The following is a 24,222-nucleotide window of genomic DNA, read 5'->3' as shown; positions in this document are numbered from 1 at the left end:
AGATTACATATAAGACAGCAGAAAAACTCAGATGTAACTGCAAAACTGCTCTGAGCAATGTTATGTAACCCCGGAGAATGGGAAAGCTACCAGATGACTGGTGATAGGCAAATATTGCCCCAGATTTAAAAACTGGGATCATTGTGAACCACCATGGGTTCACTAAGAATAAGTGTTTCTAAATAATTCTCAGCTCCTTTTGGACTGACTTGCCAGGTTGGTACAATTTGGGGAATACCATAGTATAGGATCATTTCAGGAAAGTATTTGACAAGTCTCTTACAGTATCCTTGGGCAAGAAAGAAAGAAATCAGCTGGCAGTAGTTAGGTAGCTTTGTAGCTGATTTAACTGACATGCCCCCAAATTCATGGATTTGTGCCAACATGAAAGGGGCTAGGTCTTCTATGATTTGCAACCAACCTTGGTTTTCACAGCACTTCACACATAACTCTATTATAGCAATTATCACTCCATTACAGTTTTATAATCACATGTCTATTATTCCCTATAGCCTGTGAGCTCCCTGAAGGAATGATTACTTTTTTTTTCTTTTTTCTGAGACAGAGTCTCGCTCTCTCGCCAGGCTGGAGTGCAGTGGCGCAAATCTCAGCTCACGGCAACCTCTGCCTCCCAGGTTCAAGCGATTCTCCTGCCTCAGCCTCCAAAGTAGCTCGGACGACAGGCACGTGCCACCACGCCCAGCTAATGTTTTTGTTTTTAGTAGAGACGGGGTTTCACCATGTTGGCCAGGATGGTCTCGATCTCTTGACATGACGATCTGCCTGCCTCAGCCTCCCAAAGTGCTGGGATTACAGGCATGAGCCACTGTGCCCAGCCAGAATTACATTTTATTCATCTTGTTATTTCTAGCAGGGAGCATGAGACTAGCACAGAGTAGACAGTTTGATACATGTTTATATATTTTAATTGAATTAAAAAGCTGAAGACATTATTTTAATATTTACAGATGTCTCAACGCTGAAAGGAATGCTAATATGTTGGATGATAAAAGAAAAAAGCCGAAAAGTTCTTGACAAGCTGGAACAATGAGCCAGCGCTTACACAATGAAATTTAATAGAGATATAAGTAATGTCTGGTACTTGGAATAAAAAAAAAATCAACTGAAGAACACAATGGGAAAGACATGACTAAAATCAGCTGAATGTTTTGACAGCTTATCCAACATGGGCCAGTAGGGTGCTATGGCTTGTGTTGTTGGCATGAAAAGAAAAAGAGAACCTAAAAAGAGATGAGCATCACTGGTCAGACCACATCTATAGCATCATTCTTCTAGGCACATATTTTACAAGGGACCACCACAATTTAACACTTCTCCAGGAGACAAGGAGGATAGTGGTAGACCTGGAGATGACATCATAGGAAAAATAGTTGAAGAAATTGAAGATAATTAGATTGAAAAATTATCCTTCGATATCCAAAGAAGATATTGAAAAAATATCTTCTTTGAAGAGCTAAGATTATTTTAACAAAGAAGCAGAAAGCTGCATTTTAGTAAATTATAATGAATGATAATAATGAAAACTCTTCAAACATGGCATACATACATGCTTTCTGAGACTGACTTCCTCACCATGCAAGTACTCAGTTAGGGACTGTGCAGTCCAGTCACATGCCAGAGATTTGAAAACAGCAAATTCCTATTTGGTGTAACAGGTTTGAGCAAGAAATGTCTGATTTAACAAATATGGTTTCACTTTCTTTTATGAGATAAAACTGCTGGAAGGTAGAATGCTATAATAGTCCTCAAATAACTTGTAAGTCTCATTTCTGAAGGAGAGTGCATACCCAACTTTCCTGACACTGCTTGTGAGAAGGACAGGTTAGACCACTGCCAACTGCAGCAAATGCACCCATAGCCCACTCTGGGTTCCAGAGTGATGGTAGAGGGTCTGGAAGACACTGCCGCGTCTCATGTGGGGCAGAGTTTCAAGACAGCAGGAGGCAAGAGAGATCAGGAACGTCACCCTGTTATTCAGGTAAACTGTAAAAGTATATAAAAATACATAAGCCATCAAGAAGAATGAATTTCTAAGCTTTATTCCCACTCTCTTTGTATACTGACTCCCAGATTCATTGACTCATTTAGTACAATTTTATCAGCAAAAAAATTTTTAAAATGCCTACTTAACTAATGGATAATGTATATTTAATATGCAGTTTTTCTAATCATCCTTCAAATACCTTCAATAGCCAGCTACATCATGGGAGATATATCTGTGTGTTTAAGATTAATTCAAATTATAAGGAGAATTCAAAAGTGAATTAAAATGTGACTTACAACCAGTAAAATATAAGCAAGTCAATTTTTCAATGCATCTTGACTAAATGTAAAATATCATCTGTTTTTGTGACAAACAAGTCTGTACCATTAATCATATGCTTCCAGCTGCAACAGCTCACATTCAAATTAAAACCATGAAATAGCAGCACAGTGTCAAGATTCACACAAATTGATCTTTTAACAGATTGTGAGGAAAAAAAAAAAACATACATTAAAAGAAGAATCTGGAGAAAATGTTACACAATAAAAACATCTGAAAGAGCTTAAGCACACAAGATAGAATTCTGGTTTTTGAACTGCATGGGAATTAAACGTTAAACAAAACTCACAGCCTGCTCTTAAACAACGAACACATCATAAAAAATAATTCTTTTTATAGCTACAGGGCTGACAGTTTTGCTGTTTATATCTATCCCAGCATACAAATCCATAGTACTGCCAGGATTGTCCCCTCTGACTTTACTGGGAAGCTAGACAGGACAGTCTGCCTAGGTTTCTTTTTTTTTTTTCTTTTCTTTTTTTTTTTAAGTTTAGTTCAGTTTGTGTCCAAAACTGGCCCAAGAATCATCTCTTCTTCAGTCACTACACTCCTGCCTGCCAGTTGCACAGCTCCAAACATTTTCCTTCCAGCTACAGATATTAAAATGTTTTGTTGTTTTAAAATTTGATTTAGAATTGCAGCAGATAACTGTTTTGTTTTTTGTTTTTTGTTTTTTGCTTCAGGCTCCCCTAGGTCAGCAAGGCATAATAATGTTCAAACAGTGCAATAGCAGCCACTGCACATTAAAAACAAGGATAGTGCCAGGAACCAGCAAAGTGATATATTCTAGGTTAGCCATGTCAGGCATTTTCCAGTCCCAAAGCAGGTTTCATATGGTCAGCACATGGGCCAAATGATGCACATGGCTGTCCTGCACTTGCCCCTTGTGTCCTCCTCTGGTGACCTGCCCCATTGAACTCCCTGGACGAGATTCCCAGTGATGCTATGCAAAGAGGACATGTTCCTCTGAGAGTATTTTCTGCATTAGGGCTCACATTGGATTGTCATGAGACTTTACACTTTTAGGATATAACTTGACATGCCACAACCTTTTCCTCCACTCCTCAGTTGACACCTCTTTAAACTGGCGGCCTAGCCCTAGCCTACTACACACAAAAACGATAATAGCAACTCTGCCAATCAAGGTTAATATTTCAGCTTCTCTAATAAACCTGGGGTAGACACCATGATACAATATATAAAAATGAGAAAAGTAAATATTAAGAACTTTATCTCAAAATTGTGCAGGCTCTTACCTACTAGATTTCATTATCTTGTAACCATCATTTCTTTGTTCTTTTGTTCCTTGTTCACAGAGATATTGTTCCAGATGATAAATGGAGGAGTATGTAAGATTTTAATTTCATCACAGCCTATAAAGAATATTCCCAATGAAATTTAATGTGAACTTTAGATTGTATATTATAGTTGTGCATGGTGGGTTTCAGAAGCTTTGAATCCCATAACATGGATTTTAAGAGAGAAAGTTTTTTGTTTTTGTTTTTTTAAAGGAAAGTAGGATGAGGAAATAATATGAGCAGAACATTGTAGTGACTAATCACTTACAAAAGAGAATCTTAGAATCAAAGTATGCCTTAGAAATGGTCTGGAAAATATGTAGCTAAATCAATTAACTTAATATGTATTGAGACTTCAAAGTTTACAGAAAATTTGGAGTGAAACCTTTTATAAAACCGTTAATTCTTTTGTAATGCTATAAATTACTTAATAAGACTTACTAATGTATAAATCTCTATTATTATATTAAGGATTTTCTTCCAGAAGAGCACCACCACACATTTTAAAATAGGAGGATCTCGATTCAGGTACTGTGGCTCATGCCTGTAATCCCAACAGGAGGCCAAGATAGGAGAATCACTTGAGGCCAGGAGTTCGAGGCCAGCTTGGGCAACATAGTGAGACCCCCATCTCTAACAAAATAAAAATAGAAATAATCAATGGAACAGGATAGAGAACGCAGAAATAAAGCTAAATACAACCAACTGATCTTTGACAAAGCATACAAAAATATAAATTGAGAAAAGGAAATCTTATTCAATAAATGGTGCTGGAAAACAGGATAACCAGATGTAGAAGAACAAAACTGGATCCCTACCTCTCCACTTACATAAAAATCAACCCAAGATGGATCCAGACTTAAATCTAAGACCAGAATCTGTAAGAATTCTAGAAGAAAACCTAGGAAAAACACTTCTGGACATTGGTCTAGGCAAAGAATTTATGACTAAGACCCCAAAAGCAAATGCAGCAAAAACAAAAATAAATAAATGGGACCTAATTAAACTAAAAAGCTTCTGCACAGCCGAAGAAATAATCATCAGAGTAAACAGCCCACAGAATGGGAGAAAATATCTGCAAACTATGCATCCAACAAAGTGCTAATATCCAGAATCCACAAGGAACTCAAATCGGCAAGAAAAAAACAATCCCATCAAAAAATGGGCAAATGACGTGAATAGATATTTTTCAAAAGAAGATATACAAACGGTCAACAAACATGTGAAAAAATGCCCAATATCAGTAATCATTAGGAAAATGCAAATTAAAGTCATAAGATATTGCCTTACCCCAGCAAGAATGGCCATTATTAAAAAGTCAAGAAAAATAGATGTTGGTGTAGATGAAGTCAAAAAGGAATGCTTATACACTGCTGGTGGGAATGTAAATTAGTTCAACCTCTATGGAAAACAGTATGGAGATTTCGCAAAGAGCTAAAGGTATATCTACCATTAGATCCAGCAGTCCCACTACTAGGTAAGTACCCAAAAGAAAAGAAGTCATTATAGCAAGAAGACACCTGTACACACACGTTTATCACAATTCACAACTGCAAAGATATGGAACCAACATAAGTGCCCATCAATCAATGAGTAGATAAAGAAAATGTGGTACATATACATATGGAATACTACTCAGCCATTAAAAAAGAACAGAATAATGACTTTTGCAGCAACTTGCACGAAGCTGGAGGTCATGATTCTAAGTGAAGTAACTCAGAAATGACAAACCAAATACTACATGTTCTCAGTTATAAGTGGGAACTAAGCTATGGGTACGCAAAGGGAGACAGAGTGGTACAATGAACTTCGGAGACCTAAAAATGGGAGCCTGGGAAGTGGGTGAGGGATAAAAAACTACATATTGGTTATAATGTACACTACTCAGGTAATGGGTGCACTAAAATCTCAGACTTCACCAGTAAACAATTCATCCATGTAACCAAAAACCGCTTATACCTCAAAAGCTGAAATAATAAAAATTAAAAATTAGATATACCTAAGGACTTTAAGCATCTTTTCTACTTTTCTAAATTGAAAGCATAATCATTTTGGAGCTTAACCAATCACCATTTAAACAAGTTTTCATCTGCTCCAGTAGAGATAATTTAGCCCTACAACTTAATAAATGTTTGCAAAATAGACAACTACATATACAAGAGTAACAGCAAAGAAAGCCCACATTTAAAATCTATCAATGTTTCTATCTGACTACTCTCCATTCTTAGAGTTCATAGTAGTCTGACAACTAAGTGTCCAAGAAGTTTCCTCTGCGTTTTTAACTTCCTAGATTATAGTAGGCCTCTCTTTACTTACTGGGATTCAGTCTAATTAGTAAAAGGGTGATTAACTGATATCTAAATAAATTTAGAAGATTTTGAAAGAAAAAAAAAAAAGAAAACCAAAACAAGGCAGCAAGTGCTCTGTCCCTTCTTCCTAAAGTGTGACTTGTTTATAATAATATGATAATCTCACTACCAGTTCTGGTTGTACCACCAACTATGATTTTGAAATAAAGGGTTTAAATATGTGTGTGTGTGTGTGTGTGTGTGTGTAGATAGATAGATATAGCTATACTTACAGAGCCCACATTTAAAATCTACCATTATCTTAAAGAAAAAGAACATGATAGTGCTGGCTCCCACTCCATGGAGATCACTGATGGCAAAGTACAGAGCGGGAAAACATATTTATGTTTTACCCGCTTGGCATATTATAAATAGAACAATCTCAACCAGGCATTTTGCCAAGACTTGGAAAAATGAAATGAGGCATAACGCAAATGAAAAATAGAATTACTTTTTATGCCAATATAAGGTCTGGATGGAAAACTTTAACCAAAGATATGGTCTGGATATGGTAAGACTTGTAGAAGATCAGCCGAAGAATATGATTTGAAATTGCAAAGATTCTTGAACAACAAAAAATGGTATTTCATTACACATACACAAACAACAAACTGTCTAGTTAGGAATTATGCTAATGTATTTCGGAAGCAGATGCTTTCTAATATATTTTTTCACCTCAATATCATTACCGTTTTTTTTCCCAACCTGCTACTTTCTATAAGATCTGCACTTTGCCAAATGCAGAATCACCAATGTGAATAATTATTATAAATATAACCAAAATGGTTGGGAAGAAAATGTTATATCACTATGGTTTTGAGTATCACCATGGCATGAACCACAACTGTGTTATACTGAGAAATCTATTACTTTTTATATAATGAATGTCATATGTATTTTTTTAATTAACTGAGTCCTAATGTATATTGGAAGCAGATGCTTTCTAATATATTTCTTCACCTTAATGTCATTACCGATTTTTCCCCAACCTGCTACTTTCTATAAGATCTGCACTTTGCCAAATGCAGAATCACCAACGTGAATAATTGTTATTATAAATATAACCAAAATGGTTGGGAAGAAAATGTTATATCACCATGGTTTTGAGTATCACTATGGCATGAACCACAACTGGGTTATACTGAGAAATCTCTCACTCTTTATATAATGAATCTGTCTTTTTTTTTTATGATTAACTGAGTGCTGCTATACACAAAAAGATCAATCTGTCTTCTCTTATTAGCACTGAGACTTTAAAAGTCTACACATTAAGTTGATTGATTTGATAATTTCTTTATCTTAGAGTTTGAAGTGCTTACATATTCAATCTTAACAATTCAGCTATATATGATTATCTAGAAACTGACACTTTTCTTTCCGAGTGCTTTCCCAATCACTTTCATTTTTTTTCCAAGTTTTTTTTACCTTAATCGGTCTAAAATAACTTTTCATTGGAAAGCAATCCAAGAAAAGGGCCCAAAGTCTCCACAAAACATAATTTCAATGATTTTTAACTGGAGATAATTAAGAGTATCTTTTAATTTTGCAAGTTATAGAAATATTTTTAATAGTTTTAGTTGGTATAACTGACACACAATAAACTGCAGATATTTAACATGTACAATTGGACAAGTTTTGACATATGTATACATGATGAAACCATCACCACAATCAAGATAATAAGTATATTCAGCACCTCAAAGTTTTCTCATGACCCTTTTAATCTCTCTCTTTCACTTATTGCCATATTTTCCTTCTCCCACTCCCAGGCAATCACTGGTCTTTCTGTCACTAAACATGAGTTTGCATTTTCTAAAATTTTATATAAATAGAATACAAATTTATCCCAGTAGGAGAACACTATCCTATTTTGTCTGGCTTCTTTCACTGCACATAATTATTTTGAGATTCATCCATGTTGTTGCATGTATCAATAGTTCATTCATTTTGATTACTAAATAGTATTCTATTATATGGATGTACTACAATTTGTTTATCCATTCACCAATTGATGACATTTGGGTTGTTTCCAGTATTGTGTTACTACAAATAAAGTTGCTATGAACATCTGTGTATAAGATTTTGTGTCGATGTAAGTTTTCACTTCTCCTAAGAGTGGAATGGCTGGATTATCAAATTTGTGTACATTTACCTTTTTCAGAGACTATTAAACTGTTTTCAAAAGCAGTTGTGCCATTTTACACTTTCACCAGCTCTACAGCTACAGTAAGTGGAGGAGTTAGGGTGTGAAGACAGCTTGGCCTGATTCCAGATCCTATCTTCTGTCGGCTGCATTTTTTTCTAAATTAGACATTAGCTTTGGCCAGAATTTGGATTATAGGAGATGGAAATTTAAAGAGTGGCATGGGGGAATTTGGATTATAGGAGACAGGAATTTAGGGAGCAACACGGGGGAGTTAGTCTAATGGCAAAAATAAAAGATGCTCACAGCCTGGGGAGCTGAGTAATTACTATCTCATTGGTACCTGGAGCTAACCTAGATGATGGAGACAAAGTAAAGATCAGTCAGAAAGAACATCTCAGAAGAGGGGACCAAACTGAGCCACGAGGGCTGATCAGTGAAAGCCCATGCTCTCCTGGACTCACCTTGCTGGTCCATTCATGCCTGTGGCCTCCCTCTCCACTGACCTCCCATCACCCCCCATAAGGACAAGATGCTGTTTACTTTCCATCCTAAATGACTGTGGTTCCAGGAGTTGTTAGGAGGCCAACGTGTTCCATGCTCCGATGTTAATAGTGTGGGGATTAAAACTAAACAAAGGAAGCAAGCATCTGACAATAAATGAGTCTACTGGAAGTGAAAAAAAAAATCCAATTTACCAATTTTCGTTTTATGGATCATGCTTTGCTGTCTAGGAAATCTTTGCTTAGCCCAAAGTCACAAAGATTTTCTTATATGTTTTCTACTAGAAGTTTTATCGTTTTAGGTTTTAAATTTAGACCTTGGATCCATTTTGATTCATGACACAAAACTGGAGTACTTTTAAATTTTGTTGGCTGTGCCATTATTTTTGTCTATTTGCTATTAATTTCTAATTTTACTGGATATTAACCAGAAAACACATAAAATATGGTCACATGTGTAAACATTTTATGGATAATTCAAAAGAACATATATTTTCCATTTGAGTATAAAAATATACAATTATCAATTAGATCAAGTCTGTTAATTGGCTATTTAAATCCTTTATATATTTTTATTTCTTTGATCTGTTGTCTGCTCAAATAAGGAGGGCTAAATTTCCCTACTAATTATGGATCTGTTGACTTTTTTTTACATTTCTCTTAGTTTTAGTTTTACATGGTTCAGGATTATGTAGTTAAATATTTAAAGGTTCATGATTACTTAGTTATCTTAGTATATCAATATGAAATCTTTTTCTTTAATCTATTTAATGATCTTTCCTTGAATTCTATTTCATCTCATATTACTTTAAGTACTTTCTTTTTTATGGCCTTTTTTAAGGGTATCATTTCTATCTCTGTATTTTTACCCTAACATATCTTTTTTTTGGTATAAGTGTCTTTTGTCACCATATATAGTTGAATATGTAATATTTTATGCTATCCATATTTGAAAAGGGAAATTTAATCTACTTACATTTATTGTGGTTATTGATACAGATATAGGTGTTTCCTATTTATCACAACTTTTTTGATTGTTTTATTTCTGTCTTTCTTGAACTTTGCTAAATGTATCAAATATTTTTTGCTTTTTCTCCTTATAGTATATATTTCCTTTCCTAAAAAATCTTTATGCTTTTAAAAAAAAGTTATGGAAGAAAATTCATGCAATATAGATAAAGCAAAATTTGTATTTGATCCCAGTGAACTCTTACTCCATTCCCTAAGAAAATTTCTTATATGAGCTGAATATGTAAATTTTCAAAACTTTCTTAAAAATTCATTTATGAATATATCATCCTATTCTTATTATCATGTTTATTCTTAATTCCCTTCAAGACACATAAACTTCAATTTTTTTCTTTTTTAAATTATAATCTATAACCTAAATAAGAAAGGAACATTGTATACTTTTATGCTTCTTTCTCTTTACCTGACCCTGCCATCTTCCATGTTAAAATCAGAAATAAAGCTATTTTATGTGTGCATGCGTGCATGTGTGTGTGTGTGTGTGTGTGAGAGAGAGAGAGAGAGAAAGAGAGAGAAATCGTAATTAATAGTTTCTTTTTGTTTATAATATTTCTAAGAATGGTTCTTTTCTTATTAATTATATTTGGAATTGACAGGGCTCATTACATCTGAATATTGTTTTTTCATATTTGATGCTTTTTCCCCTACTATTTCTTTGATAATTTTGTCCTTTCCAGTTTCTCTTTTCTCTAAGAGAATTACAGGGATGCTAGAACTTCTGTAACTATTCTCTATGTCTCTTGAATTTTTTCCCACATTTCTGAAGTATTCTTTTTGTATATCATTCTGAAAAAAATTCCCTAGTTCAATCTTTCATTTCCCTAATTTATATGTGAGTTGTATTAATGAACATTTTCATTTTAAAGTCAAACTTTAAATTCTTAATATCTGTGCTTGAGTGTTTTTCATGAATACATCTCTCTGAATGTCTTCTTCTGATCACTCTGTTACCTCTAGGTCCTGGAATATTTTTTCTTCTCATTTTTCATTTGACATCTTTCTTTCATGGTACTGATTATCTTCACATTGTGGTGTGTCATAATTATATGCTCATCTTTTGTTTGAGAATCTCTGTGTGCCAGCTCTTTTGTTTACCATTGTCTGTTTCCAGTGATTAATAGGGACAGACAAGTGGCTTGTCTCCTGTGTGGGTGGGCGTTCTAACCCACCTGGCATTCAGCACATTACTGAGGCACTGCCCTACCTCTCTGGGTCTAGCACCCACACTCAAGGATTTAGTTTGTGGGTAAACACAGCTGCTATCCACTAGTTAACACAAGGAGAAAAGAAAAATAAAGGCACAGCTCCAAATGTGGAGCTCCAATTAATAACTCTGATGAGCCCTTTGATTAATAATCCTGACGAATTCTTCTTTTATTTCGTTTCCATTGTCTGTACCTTAAGCTTTGTCTTGCTTTTCTTTCTTTGTTGAGGATTTAAATCTATTTTTGTTATTGATTTAATTTATTATTTGTTTGTTTTCTTACCATTTTTGTCATAAAATACAATTTTGGCTATGGAGGAAAAATATAAAGATATATAAAAAAATACATGTAAAAAATCAACTTCCGATTTTCAATCATGTGCACTGCTTAAATTTAAGGGCTTCACATACTTGTACTAACAGTGATAATTAACCTTACATAAATTCTTCTCATTATTGCTGCTCACAATGATGCCATAAATACCAGGGAATTTCAAGATTAAAATAATCAAGCATCTTCAGTAGAATCTTTCAACGATACTTCGGACCGCAAGAAATTAAATGCAACAAATTTTTGATTCCTCAAAAGAATGCTACTCAGATCTATTTTAATCAGCTTTGAACGTGTCAGAGAATCAACCTAGTTTGTTAAGTGATAAATAGCTATAAGCATATTACCTCTACAACAGTTGTCGAGTTGCCATTGCATTTATAGGAATCTAGTGAAGTTTATGTTTTTCTGAGAACTTCCATAATCATTATGGCCAACATCACTCTACCACCAAAGTATACAAAGAAACAGGCTCAGAGGATGGTGTGTGTGTGTGTGCTCTGTGTGTGTGTGTGTGTTCACCCACACCTGGGCATGGCAGGGATTGCATCCTCAGGGCCTGGCATGGAGTTGCTGTTCATTAAATATCCACTGAAATGAATTAAGTAACAATAACAAAACAATCTTTTGCGTGTGAAGGGTCTAGCGTTACTCTTGCCTCTTGGGTCATAATTTGGCAAATTTCCCTCCAGCTTGAAACTGCTGAGATATTTTATACTACAGTACAGTGAATCCTTAAGATTATGATTTGTTTTTCAATGATTCATAACTCTCCAATCTTGTTTCATCTGTAAACTAAACTTACTGTATCTCCATGACTTTTGTCTCATCTGTCCCTTTTCCTAGACTCTTTTCCTCTGTGAAGTCTCCTTTCTCCTTCCTATATGATCCTAACTGCATCTTATACTCAGTCTTGTTACAGGACTTACCACACTAAACTGTAATGCTTCTCAAGGAACCTTAACACCAGAATCACAGGAACTTTGTCAAGTTAGTATTATTTTTTATTTTATGTATATACCCTGCCTCACACCATACACACAAAAAGCTTTGAGACTTATCCAAATGTTTACTGTACAAAAAATAACAATAATAATAATTGAAGAAGGCAGAATAAAAGAAAAATAGAGTGAACAATGCTACATAATCCTGTACAGAGGTTAGAGGTAGGATCTATGATTTGTAGGGGCTAAAGCGAGATAGATACTATGACTTTCAAGATAAAAATAAACTAGTTATGCTATACTTAGATAAGAGAAGTGTTATCAGCATCTTCGGCTGCTGGAAAAAAAATAAGTAGCCTTGGAAAAGTTAAGTGTGCCCTGCCCAATATCCCATGGCTTGTTTTGTTAAAGAGGAAAATACTGGTCTCTTGACTTCCAGTGCTGTTGCTGCAATACCACACTGAAACTAAATACGCAATGAAAATTAGTTGCTATTATGGCAATCCCTGGGAGAAACAGAAATACTTATTCCCTTGTGAGGGATAGGAAGCTAAACTAAGAACCCAACACAAATGTTCTGTGAGGCAGTTTAGTAGAGTTGGAAGATACGAAATGGCCTGATGGCCCCTGAAGAAGAAACAGTGGTGCAGCAGCAACCTTCAGAGGCACATGAGATCCCCATTGCCAGGGGGTCAAAAGGCCAGAAAAATCATTTCTAGAACATTCTACATGTATATACAGTCTTAGAAAAAGTGGATCCTTAAGTGCTATACTAGACTATGGCTGGGAAGATAAATTTTTAAAAATTTCCTAGGGCATTTCTCCAGAAGAAAACAAAAATTAAGGTCAGGTCTACCTCAGCCAGTAACAGACTTCTGGGCCCCTAGATTCATTTATTTGGCTCTGCTGACTGTTTGGCTCAGTTTTCCCTTAGCAAGTGTAAAAAACGCTTAAACACCACCACTCTGGGATCCTATTCAACCAATTCAGATAGCTGTGGCCTTTTAACTCACATCCAAGTGACTTGGCTTTATACCAATATCATTTCCCCTAGTATAGCCTAAGCCTAAGTGAGAAAGTACACAGCTCAGGGAGCCAGGAGTTAACTGGCTGTTCTCATTCCCAAAAGGCCTGCCTGATTCTTTTCCTTGATAAGGAAACAATACTATATCAAGAAGTTGCAGTCATTCAATATTACATATCACACTAGATCCATGACTACAAAAAGAGAATTAGTGGAAATACCACCATCTATTCTTAAAGCATCTCTCCAAGGAGCTTTAGATAATTTAAAATTTTCTCTTTCAGCCCAATCCCTTGGGAAATAGAGGTGCTGTATTAAAACTTACATTTTACGTATAAGAAAATAACAACAAGAAATTCAATTGCAGAGAGTGGCAGAGGATCTTGAGGGTATCCTCTACTTGCTGAACCACATTTCTTCCTTAGAATTATATAACAAATACAGAATATATATATATTTACTTGTGTGTAGCTCCTGTGATTTACCTATAGTAAGGTCAAAGGCATTCTATGGACATGGTTTTCCTTGAGCCCTTCTTCTGTGCTGTCATTTTCCTTTGCCAGGGACATGGTTTCTCACCATCCCTCCTATGGACACCCATGTCTGGAACACTTTTCGAATGGCAAGTTGCTTTCTCCTATACTAGCAAGAAATTTTTGCAACTCCACCTGTCCCTCAAAGCAATGTGGCCACAATAACTTCTGCAAGTCTGTCTGCCTACACTGTTTATTTTTCTGATACCCAACCAATTTATTGGTTTATATCGTCTTTACATCTCCTCTGGCTTTGCAGTGTGGCATGACTCTCAGAGCCAATGATTACATTACATTCATAAGTATTTAGCTGGAGTTTTAAAAAATGAGAGATGGTAGTGGAGATCTGGAGGGGGATGATGCATAATATACATGGGACTGTGAAAATGTATAAGATAAAAATTAAAGAAGTCTTCTTCCCTCTAAAGTAAGATTTAATAAAATGAGACTCTGAAGAAAGAAAGTTTTATTTTGGTGAAAGACATCAAATGGCCTGTGTACAAAAGACAGAAACTAAAAGAAACAGGCAGCAGTGCCCCCTGGGTTGCCTGTCCTGTACAGTTTCTGGAGAAATTAAGAAATGCAAATAACCTGGGCAGATTAACAGCACCCGAAGATAACTAGCAGGATACAAACAAACAGCACCTTTCACTATGAGGAGGCGTATTCCTCCAGGCAAACAAAGAAATAGGACAGAGTCAACATCTGTTTCATATAACAGCTTGGCTGCTGACAGAAGAAACCTTAAAAAAAAAAAAAAGGTTTAGCTGACAATCCACAAAAATCATTCAATCACTATTGCACGGGCCGAAGCAAATGAGTAAATGAACACAACTTGCACTTTCTATATTACCCTAAAAAAGTTGTCTTTTCTTTATAGGAAGAAAAAATTAAAATGAAATGCAAACAAAAATCTTCATGAACTTTCCCCTTTTGATTGACAACAGGCAGCAATGAATACTAAATCATAAAGGACAGCTAGCTGCTTTTCAGCTTGTCTTTGCCTTTCTCGATGTCAATTGTGAAGACACCACTTCCAAACAGAACACTGGGTAAGGATGGTGGCTGGGATGGGGCATGGGGAGACAATTCAGACATAACACATTAGAATATTAGGGGAAGAAAACAAGTCATTTGACAAACCCAATCCTGGTTCCAGAATTCAGTTAGGGAGTATTATGATGTCTGGGTCCTTATCAATAAATAATAACAAACCAAACATGTTAAGAACTAAAAATTTCCATCTCTGGATTCTATCAATTCACATATACTATTTCAAAATCAAGAGAAAAACATTCATGACTGCACAGAAATCTGTTTGTAAATTTAAGTACTGGACATTGCTAAAATGCAACATTATCAGAGCTGTGACATCACTGCAGTGTGGACAACTGCTTTCGACTTAGCTAAATGCCAGATGCTTCACTTACTTTCATAATGCGGTTAAAGTACATAAGCCAAATGCAAAATGAAAGCAATTAAGAGGAAACGATAGAAGAGATTTTCCAGGTGAAATGTGAAAACAGAAGAAAAGGTGATGAGGCAGAGCAGGACAAGATCAGTTGATATTAACCCATGTAGAGTGCCAAAACTATGCTAGGTAGCTAAACAGAGACTCCAATAAGGGCCTTTTCCAGTTGCTTCTCAGTTTAAACAGGTGTAACACCTTGTTTAAGTGGAAGAGAGGTATGACCACAAAGAGAAAAAAAAAAAAAATCAATGCATGATTTGTGTTATCTCTGACCTTGGAAAAAAAGGCTTTATTGAAAGGTGTCCTTTATTGCACAGAATTGAGAGGTGACAAAGTCAGAGTATGATCATTATAAAAGTAAATCTTCCATAACGTTAGCTATAGACCAGGCAAACTCTCAGTGCTTGACCTGCATTTACTAATTTAGCCCTCACAAGGATTATATGACATAGGAACTATTATTGTCTCACTTTACAGATAAGGGAATAGAGATACAAGAAGGTGGTAGACTTGCCTAGAATCACACAGAATGTCTGTGCTTTGAAACAAGTCATCAGAAAGAAGGCAAATTCTTTAAAGATTAATCCATCTGTCCATTCAGCATTCTTGTTAGGTATCTCGTACAACATCCAGAAAAATAAAATAATCTAGAGCAAGACAAGTAGAGTAACTAATTAAAATTAAAGAGAAGGGATTGAGATTAGCTTCACCAAAAACCTCCTGGATAAAAGACTATATAGGAAAACAAAAAGTTCACGAAGTAATACTATAAAATGTCCTACGTAGGAATCAGAACTAATACCCAGCCTTGCTAATAGCTTGGATGGTATTATAAAACCCCTTCAGGTGTGAAAGGGACTAAATGGATATCTGTTCTAGGCTTCTAAGAAGTAATAGCTGACTTTAGGGAGAAGTCAAGTATCCAAGAGCTTCCCCTGGCACCTTTTACCTGGTTTATGCAGGAACAGTGCTTGTTTTGACACTATAACCACCACAACTTTTTAGAACTGAGCCTGGCATGTAATACATGCTCAGTAAATATTTGCTGAATGAATGAATTACAAAGAATAAACGAATATAACAGTGAAATGTTTGTGGAAAGTTTTAGATAGTTTGGAAAGCACAGGTAAGACTTTGATTCAGAAGGTAGTCTTGAAGAAATCAAAGGAGGGGAGCAGGATTACAGAACCAGAAGTAAGAACTATAACTGAGCAAGAGTTTGACTTGAAAGATCTCTAAATAAGAGAGTGTGAGAGAGAAAATGAATGATAAAAGCAACAGCAATAATTAGAGATTAAGTCCTATAAATGTTTTTGAGCAGAGAGAAAGGTATTCATGTTTTGTCAATATAGTATTTTAGGGCCAGGCACAGTGGCTTATGTCTGTAATCCCAGCACTTTGGGAGGCCAAAGAGGGCACATCATTTGAGGTCAGGAGTTCAAGACCAGCCTGGCCAACATGGTGAAACCCCGTCTCTACTAAAAATACAAAAATTAGCCAGGTGTGGTGGCTCATGCCTGTATTCCCAGCTACTCGGGAGGCTGAGGCAGGAGAATTACCTGAACCCGGGAGGCAGAGGTTGCAGTGAGTCGAGATTGCACCACTGCACTCCAGCCTGGGCGACAGAGCGAGACTCCACCTCAAAAAATAAAAAATGGTGTTTTATCAACACATTGTTAACAACAAAAAAAAAACCAAACCAACATGTGAAGACTTTAAATCATGCAAATAATAATGATACAAACAGCAGCAAATAACAGGTGGGAGCACTTCTCTTGTGCCAGGCCCTGGGTGAAGTGCTGTAGTTATAGAGTGCACTGGTTAGGCACAAGAGCTCAGATTGATTCCCACCTCCTGCTCCAAATGACTGTGGTCAAATCATCATGTACAGTGTCATCTTATCTGTGAGATAATAATAGCATCTACTCTCTAGGCCTGAAGTTGCAAAGATTGAGACTGGTAGGGGTTTTGAAAAGTAAGGAATAAGGGCAAAATAGAAGAAGACGATTTAGAGCTCCAGTTTCACAAAAGGATAGGCATAATCACTGCAGCCTGGAGGGTGTGACAGGTAGTTCAGAACAAGGCATTCTTAAAATAATAAAACAGAAATGGCCCACCAAAACACTGGGCTAGACTATCACTGCGTCATAATTTACCTCGTACTTCTGCATTTAATTTTCCCTTTCATTTCTTTATTTTCAAAATTTTCACTAATTTCCTATTTCTCTTTTCATGAATGTCTCCATCACTGAATGATGAGTTCCCTGAAGATGAAGGCTGTGCTTAGATCTTTCATTCTCTGCCCCTAGGACCATGCTAGACCCATAATTAATTGTGGTAAAATGATCAAGTGAATAGTAAGAAAACACTACATGAAAAGAAACTGATGTGAATGAGAATTTTAAGAATTTTTCAGGAAAAAGATATAAAAACACTTTCACAAAACAGAAAATTGGTAAGAGGAAATAATAATTTATGTAAGTAATATACATTCAACACATATGTAATATATTCACACACAAACATATATTTGTGAGTGCAAACATATAGTTTGTCATTAAGATTCCCCAAAGTGACTTTCACTGAGTGTAACTCCATTATTCATTGTTTCTTCACCCCATACCATTCTTCTAAATAGATAATGAACACAGGTTTATGCGCTTCCCTATTTTGAAGAAGTGAGAAATTTAACATAAGATTGGGAAGGAGAGTGAAGAAGAGCCTTGGAACTATCTGAAAGGGGCAGAGGAAGGACATTAACAGGGAGAACAGGGGCCATGCTGTTCTCCTGAATTAACCCCAGGATAAGGAGAACTACCTGGGCATTCCTCACTAAGAATTCATCACTGTCCTGGCTCTCAATCTCTGTCTTTACCACCTATCTTCTTGAGATCCTCCCCTGAATTCAGAATTTTTCTCTGATTGACAATATGATTGAACTCTGATTAACCCGTCTTCTGAGCAACCTTCCACTGGTGAATAAAACTTCATATCTTCACACATTGATCCTAAAACATTTAACTCTATCCTCCCAGAAATTCTCAGTCAAGCAGCTCCCTCTCAGACAACTTGATTTCAGTCAGTCATAATTCCCCCTAAACACACATACACCTTATTTTGGGATGATCCCCTTCATAGCTAGGATACACTTTAACTCCTAGGAAAGCTACACTTTACATGGGTTAACCTAGCTTTTCCTGTGTTCCTGGTTGAGACATAACCTCGTACCTAGTCTCAAAAAATATTTGAGGAAATGACTTAGTGAATGAGCTGTCAAGAAGTCATCCCCTTAAGTGCTTGCCCCCAAGCATGTGACACAGGATACACAATGAGATTCTACTCAGAAAGTCCCCTCTTCTTTCAGACACTCTGTCAACTGGAAACAGAGCTATTAAAGTTGAGGAGGTAAAAGAATCTATGCTTAAGCTAGAAATTTGCTCTTCAATACTAACACATGCTAAAAACTTATGTATCACTAGCCTGGAATGACTGTATCTGCTCTGATCCCTGAGGCTCTGCCTTTTACCTGCATCTCTTAACCTCATTACAGAATAGGTACCAACTAAAACATAACTACCAAATCCTATGGTCTCCTCTCCATTGTAATTTCTATTTCAGCAACTGTCAGGGCACAGCTCTTTCAGCAAAATTAAACCTTGCCTGAGAACAGACCTATTTCCACCTCTAGTCCCCTAACTTGATCTTTCATTGTACTGAATTTTGATGGCACAGAGCCAAGCTTACAAATTCCTTGGTGTTCACTTTTATAAAAACTGTCCACATACAATTACTGTTTGTTTCATCCAAGTAAACATCATATATAATAAATGCCTTATTAACCAACCAATAGTTTCTTATACCTGGAAGGTGTTCAATAAAAGCATTGTGTCCAACCTAAAAATAAAATACTTAGTAACATCCATATTTAAAATCCATACAATTCTCAAACCATACATTTTGATTCCATGGACTTTTACAATGTGTTCTCTGATTTTTAAATATCCATAGGTAATATTATTGTCACCAAGGAATAAACCACCAGAAGCCACAAAGCAAAAAAGCATTTTTTAATAAACCAGGGATCTGGAAATTTTAAATAGGAGAAAGATTATTTTGTTTCATTTGAATGTTCTGCCAGGTATTTGTATTTCTTTTCTGAATTAAATTATACTAACTTCTAGAAGTTAATTTATCAATAGTTTCTGAGCAACCAATGTATTTAAGGTTTTAAACCTATGGCATGGTTAATATGCCATACATTTATTTTTCTTAAAAGTACAATTATAATTTAAAATATTCAACCTAATAGAACACAGTCTTTTAAAAAACTTTGCATAGAGAAATTATTACAAGAACATTCGTGTTTTATAATTTTTGGAGTCAAAATGACAAAACCAAATGTCTTAAAGAAAAATTGGAATGTATTGATCATGGTTATTTTATATATCAATGCTATAAAAGCTAAAAGTGAATATGAAACTGACTGGCAGAAGTGAACCTGTCCTACATATAGCGAACTGAAAACAGACACCTGAAAAGATCAGCCAATACTTTATTAGATACAAATAAGAAGGTACCAAACACTATTAAAATGGCATAAAGTTGGTGTTACAATTTCATCAAGCTAAAAATAGGTTACAGTAAGAATGACTTTAAGGGAAAATAAACAAAACAAAACAAAACAAAACAGGGTAAGGCCAATATCACAAAGTGATTAAAGAGATGGAAGATAACTCTCTTCTAAGTCATTAAACTCACCGATATCATACTGAACTCCAGAGCACTTAGTATTTTCACGTGCTATTAGAGAATTTAGTGGGTTCACTGAATTGATTGATTTCTTTGTTAATCTATTTACATGGGTTAAGACCCTGACTAACATAAAACACAACCAAAATATGCGAGATAGAGACTGTAATGAAAGACTGAGTGACGTATGGTTTGGGGTACAGCCTATCCAATAAATGTGCTTGGCCAGCAAATAACCTATTGGCAAAGATTTATTATCGGAACCAATACAATCTAAAAAGACCTAATACAATAAAACCTGCAGTATAAACACAAATTACTCAAAAATACAAATCATTTCCCCGTATAGTTGATCTTTCGATGATATTAAAATTCTCTTCATATGTTTTATTCAAGAATTTTTTGAACAAGTAAAAGAAATGTGTATGCTGCATAAATTGCCAATAATAGTGTAATTCTTTGATTCATTAAAAAAAAATCCAAAGTTTATGTTACTTAGAACTCTTCAACAATTTTTAAAATATATACAAAGAGAAGGAAATATTTCTAGGAAATATATAATCAATATAAAAATGAACTACCTACTAGAATAAGTTATCATTATGTTTGAATTACATATAATACATTATTACCAAATTAATAAACATTAAGGACATAGAAATGATTTGAAATGTTATACCTCCAAGTTCTTTTACATTCAAGATGGCATTCTGGAATGGCACTGCTTTAATACTAAAACCTAAAATTAGAAAACAAAAACATAAAAAAAGAATTAGCAACTTAACTTTTAAATTAAAATACTTACAATGCTCAAATCTTCTCTTTTTAGGCTGGTTAAGATTTACTTTTTGTAGCTGATATTTATACTAGAAACACATAATTTCCAAGGTAAACTGATAACTGAATATTATCTTCTACCATTATGAAAACATAGTTGGGGCTGGGTGCGGTGGCTCACACCTGTAATCCCAGCACTTTGGGAGGCCAAGGAGGGTAGATCACAAGGTCAAGAGATAGAGACCATCCTGGCCAACATGGTGAAACCCCATTTCTACTAAAAATACAAAAATTAGCTGGTCCTGCTGGCACATGCCTGTAATCCCAGCTACTTGGGAGGCTGAGTCAGAAGAATCACTTGAACCAGGAGGCAGAGGTTGCAGTGAGCTGAGATCAGGCCACTGCACTCCAGCCTGGAGACACAGTGACACTCCATCTTAAAAACAAACAAACAAAAAACATAGTTGTGTACTACGGCAATATACAACACTATCCCCTTTACTTCAAAATATTGCCTTATTCTTTAATATGTAATGTCACTCTGCAACTTTTATCAGATGTAAGAAAGGCATTTGAAAGTATAGAGAAATTTCAAAGAAAATATTAAATCTGTGAGGACCTCTGCATCTAACTTTAATTCTTAAAGTTAATGTCTTATAATTCTTTCTCACATATAACTCAGCAACCCTAGAAATTAAGGTACTTAAATTATAACCATTTCATATTAGAATTACATAGTATTTATGTTAGTATCTTCTTTAAAGGATATGGTTAATATGTCATATATCTATTTTTCTTAAAAGTACAATAATTATCCACTTACGCACAATCATTTTATAATACATGTAATACAAGATTTGTATTATGAAAATATATTCAGAGTATATAGTTCTATGATTAACCATATATTTACAACTTTACTACCATTCAAGACAATAAATTCAGCTGTGACATATGCAGGTGTGCATATACCTATTCACGCGCACACACACACACACACACAAATATATACACTGATTCTTTCTGAAGGATCCACAAGAAACCAGAGCTAATAATGACTCTCAGAAAAACTGGGAATCTGGAAATTTTAAATAGGAGGAACATTCTTTTGTTTCATTTGAATGTTTTGCCATGTACTTATATTTCTTTTTTGAATTAAAAGCCCTATGAATTTCTAGAAGTTAATTTATCAATAGTTTCTGAGCAACCATTCTACTTAAGGTTTTAAGCATTATTTAATATGTATAATTTTAATGTTAAAAAACAGGTTTTCAATAACTTATCAACAAAGAAGACAAATTATGAGTCTTTCATTTGAGGTAAGTTATGAAAAAATATATAAAGTATTATACGGATAAAAACAATTCTTTTAAACGGCTTTGTTTTGCTTTATAAAGAAGGAAATCATTACACACCTTCTTAGTCCAGCCTATCTTTTGCACTTATTTGCTGCATGTTATCCCAGTACTTTAATAATCTGTACATTACCTTCCACCTAAGGTAGTACGTAGTATATAATGTTTGAAGAACTGACTTTGGAGTCAGACAGAACTAGGTTGAAATTCTAGCTCTGTTACTTATTAGCTCTATGAATGTGGGCAACCTACTAGCCCTGCTTGGCTTTCTCATCTATAAAACAGGGATGATAATATCTACTTCATAGGGGTGTTATAAGGATGAGATAATATATGTGTTGTGTTTATCACAGTGCCTGGTGCACCATAAGCACCTAATATATGATTGCTTTCATTATGTTTCCATTGATGCTTTTTCATCGATGATTTCATCATTAGGTATACATATTTTCTGCCTGCCTGAATATGATTATAAACTCGATTCTGGGTGCTCACTTATTAATCTAAGTATGTAGCTGGAGATGTAAAAGTTACCATTGAAGGAAAAGTACTTTTGTTGAAGTGATGAAGTTGTCAACAGCTGAAGTTTGCTGTACAGAAAGTACGGAAAATGTTCACTGGGTCCTCTAATAATCTTCGAAAACACACCCCTTCCTTTGTGGGCTTAACGCAGATTGACACAGTCAGCACAGCATTACGGTTAATGGTGCATGAAGTCACTGAATCTTAGTAAATGAGCAGGAGGAAAGAGGAGGCAGTCCCATGTGGCTGAAACACTGGCATGTACCTGAGCCTGCAGGAAAGCCTCTCCAGGTGTCTGGCCTCTGGGAAATTAAGGAAAGTCAGTGCCAATCATAATATTCCTGCTGGCACAGAAATTCGCCTGCAGGAGAGTTGGATACTTGAATGGATCTACCTACCTCACATGGGTGTTATATGGATTAAAAGGCAATGATTGTGAAATCCTCAAAATGAAAAGCTCTCTGCAAATATTAAGCAGTCTATTAGCGGATATGCTCAGGACAACTCAAGTGTAGATTTTCTAGAGAAGTAGGACAGGCACAGGCCTCAACTTTGAAAAGAAAACGGTTATGGAGTACACCACCAATGTTTAATCTGCTTTGCTTCTTAAAAGCTGACAATATGCAGGCTCTCAAAGGGAAGTAATATCCTTCCAGAAATTGTTGCACCTATGTGCAAAATACAACTTTTGAAGTTTATTAACCCAACAGGCAGATTAAGTCTTCATAATAAGGTGACTACTAAAACGTCTTCAAAACTTCACGCTAAGCAAAGTATCCCAGCAATGTTATTTATAGGCATATAAATGTCCCGACAAAATACTCATAAATGTTTTCTAACCAAATAGAACTCGTGTAGTTAGATGTATACGGCAAAGGTATACACAGTCATCCATGTTGCTGTCTCCGTATTATTTTTATGGTTTAGCTTCAGTAATTAATGTTCAAAAGACCAAGTCTAGATAGACTGATTAGTCCAGAAAATAAGAAAATGTACTATTTATAGAACAGAAACAATGTTTTTTTCTATTTTAGTCATTCTAAACATTTGAAAGGATTAAATGGAACTAAAAATCTGAAGTCATACTTTCAGTTCACCAGAAAGACAATCAAGAAGGGAAATTATTAGACTATTTTTTTCCCCTTTACATCAGGTTGGATGAGGCCAAAGGGGAGAATTAATATAATACTTAGGAGGGATACCAAAGGTCAAACCATCAAAATACCTTTCTCAAAGAGTTGCTTTGAGGAATAAAAGCTACCAGACAGCATTTGCTCTAGAGGAAGAAAGTCTGGGTTCAAATTCTTCCTCTTCCATTTATTAACTGCTTGACTTTGAGCAAGCTACTTTGTCAGGGAAGCTTTCTCTGGTGTCCTCGAACTAGACTGATTTTTCTGAGTCCGTGTTCTTTCAGGATTCAGTCCCCTCCTCGCTGATTTTCACAGTTGTAACTACATATGGGTTGATTTGTTTTATATTTGTTCTCTGGCTACACTGCAAGCATCCATAATGAAGAAACAAGCTAGTGTATCCTATAGGTCAGTGCTTGGCACACAATAGGATCTCAATATGCTAAGTATTAATATCTATTTCCTAATTTAGCTGTTATAACAATCCTAAAGTTAGTGTCAGTACTACTGTCCTAAG

General features: G+C 35.4%; 1 protein-coding gene across 4 annotated transcripts in view; it reads right to left on the bottom strand.

Moving 5' to 3' along the window:
- The window catches only part of ARL15 (ARF like GTPase 15), a 441,334-nt gene that overhangs the window by 261,188 nt on the left and 155,924 nt on the right, over positions 1 to 24,222 (bottom strand). For all 4 annotated transcript variants that reach the window (XM_073014768.1, XM_007972278.3, XM_037994658.2 and 1 more), the window contains one exon: positions 20,601 to 20,660. In XM_073014768.1, coding sequence (XP_072870869.1) covers positions 20,601 to 20,660 — 60 coding nt within the window. The remainder of the gene's footprint in view (positions 1 to 20,600; positions 20,661 to 24,222) is intronic.

Source organism: Chlorocebus sabaeus, chromosome 4 (assembly GCF_047675955.1).
Source record: "Chlorocebus sabaeus isolate Y175 chromosome 4, mChlSab1.0.hap1, whole genome shotgun sequence".
NCBI lineage: Eukaryota > Metazoa > Chordata > Mammalia > Primates > Cercopithecidae > Chlorocebus > Chlorocebus sabaeus.
This window is presented reverse-complemented; position numbering and strand designations above follow the sequence as displayed.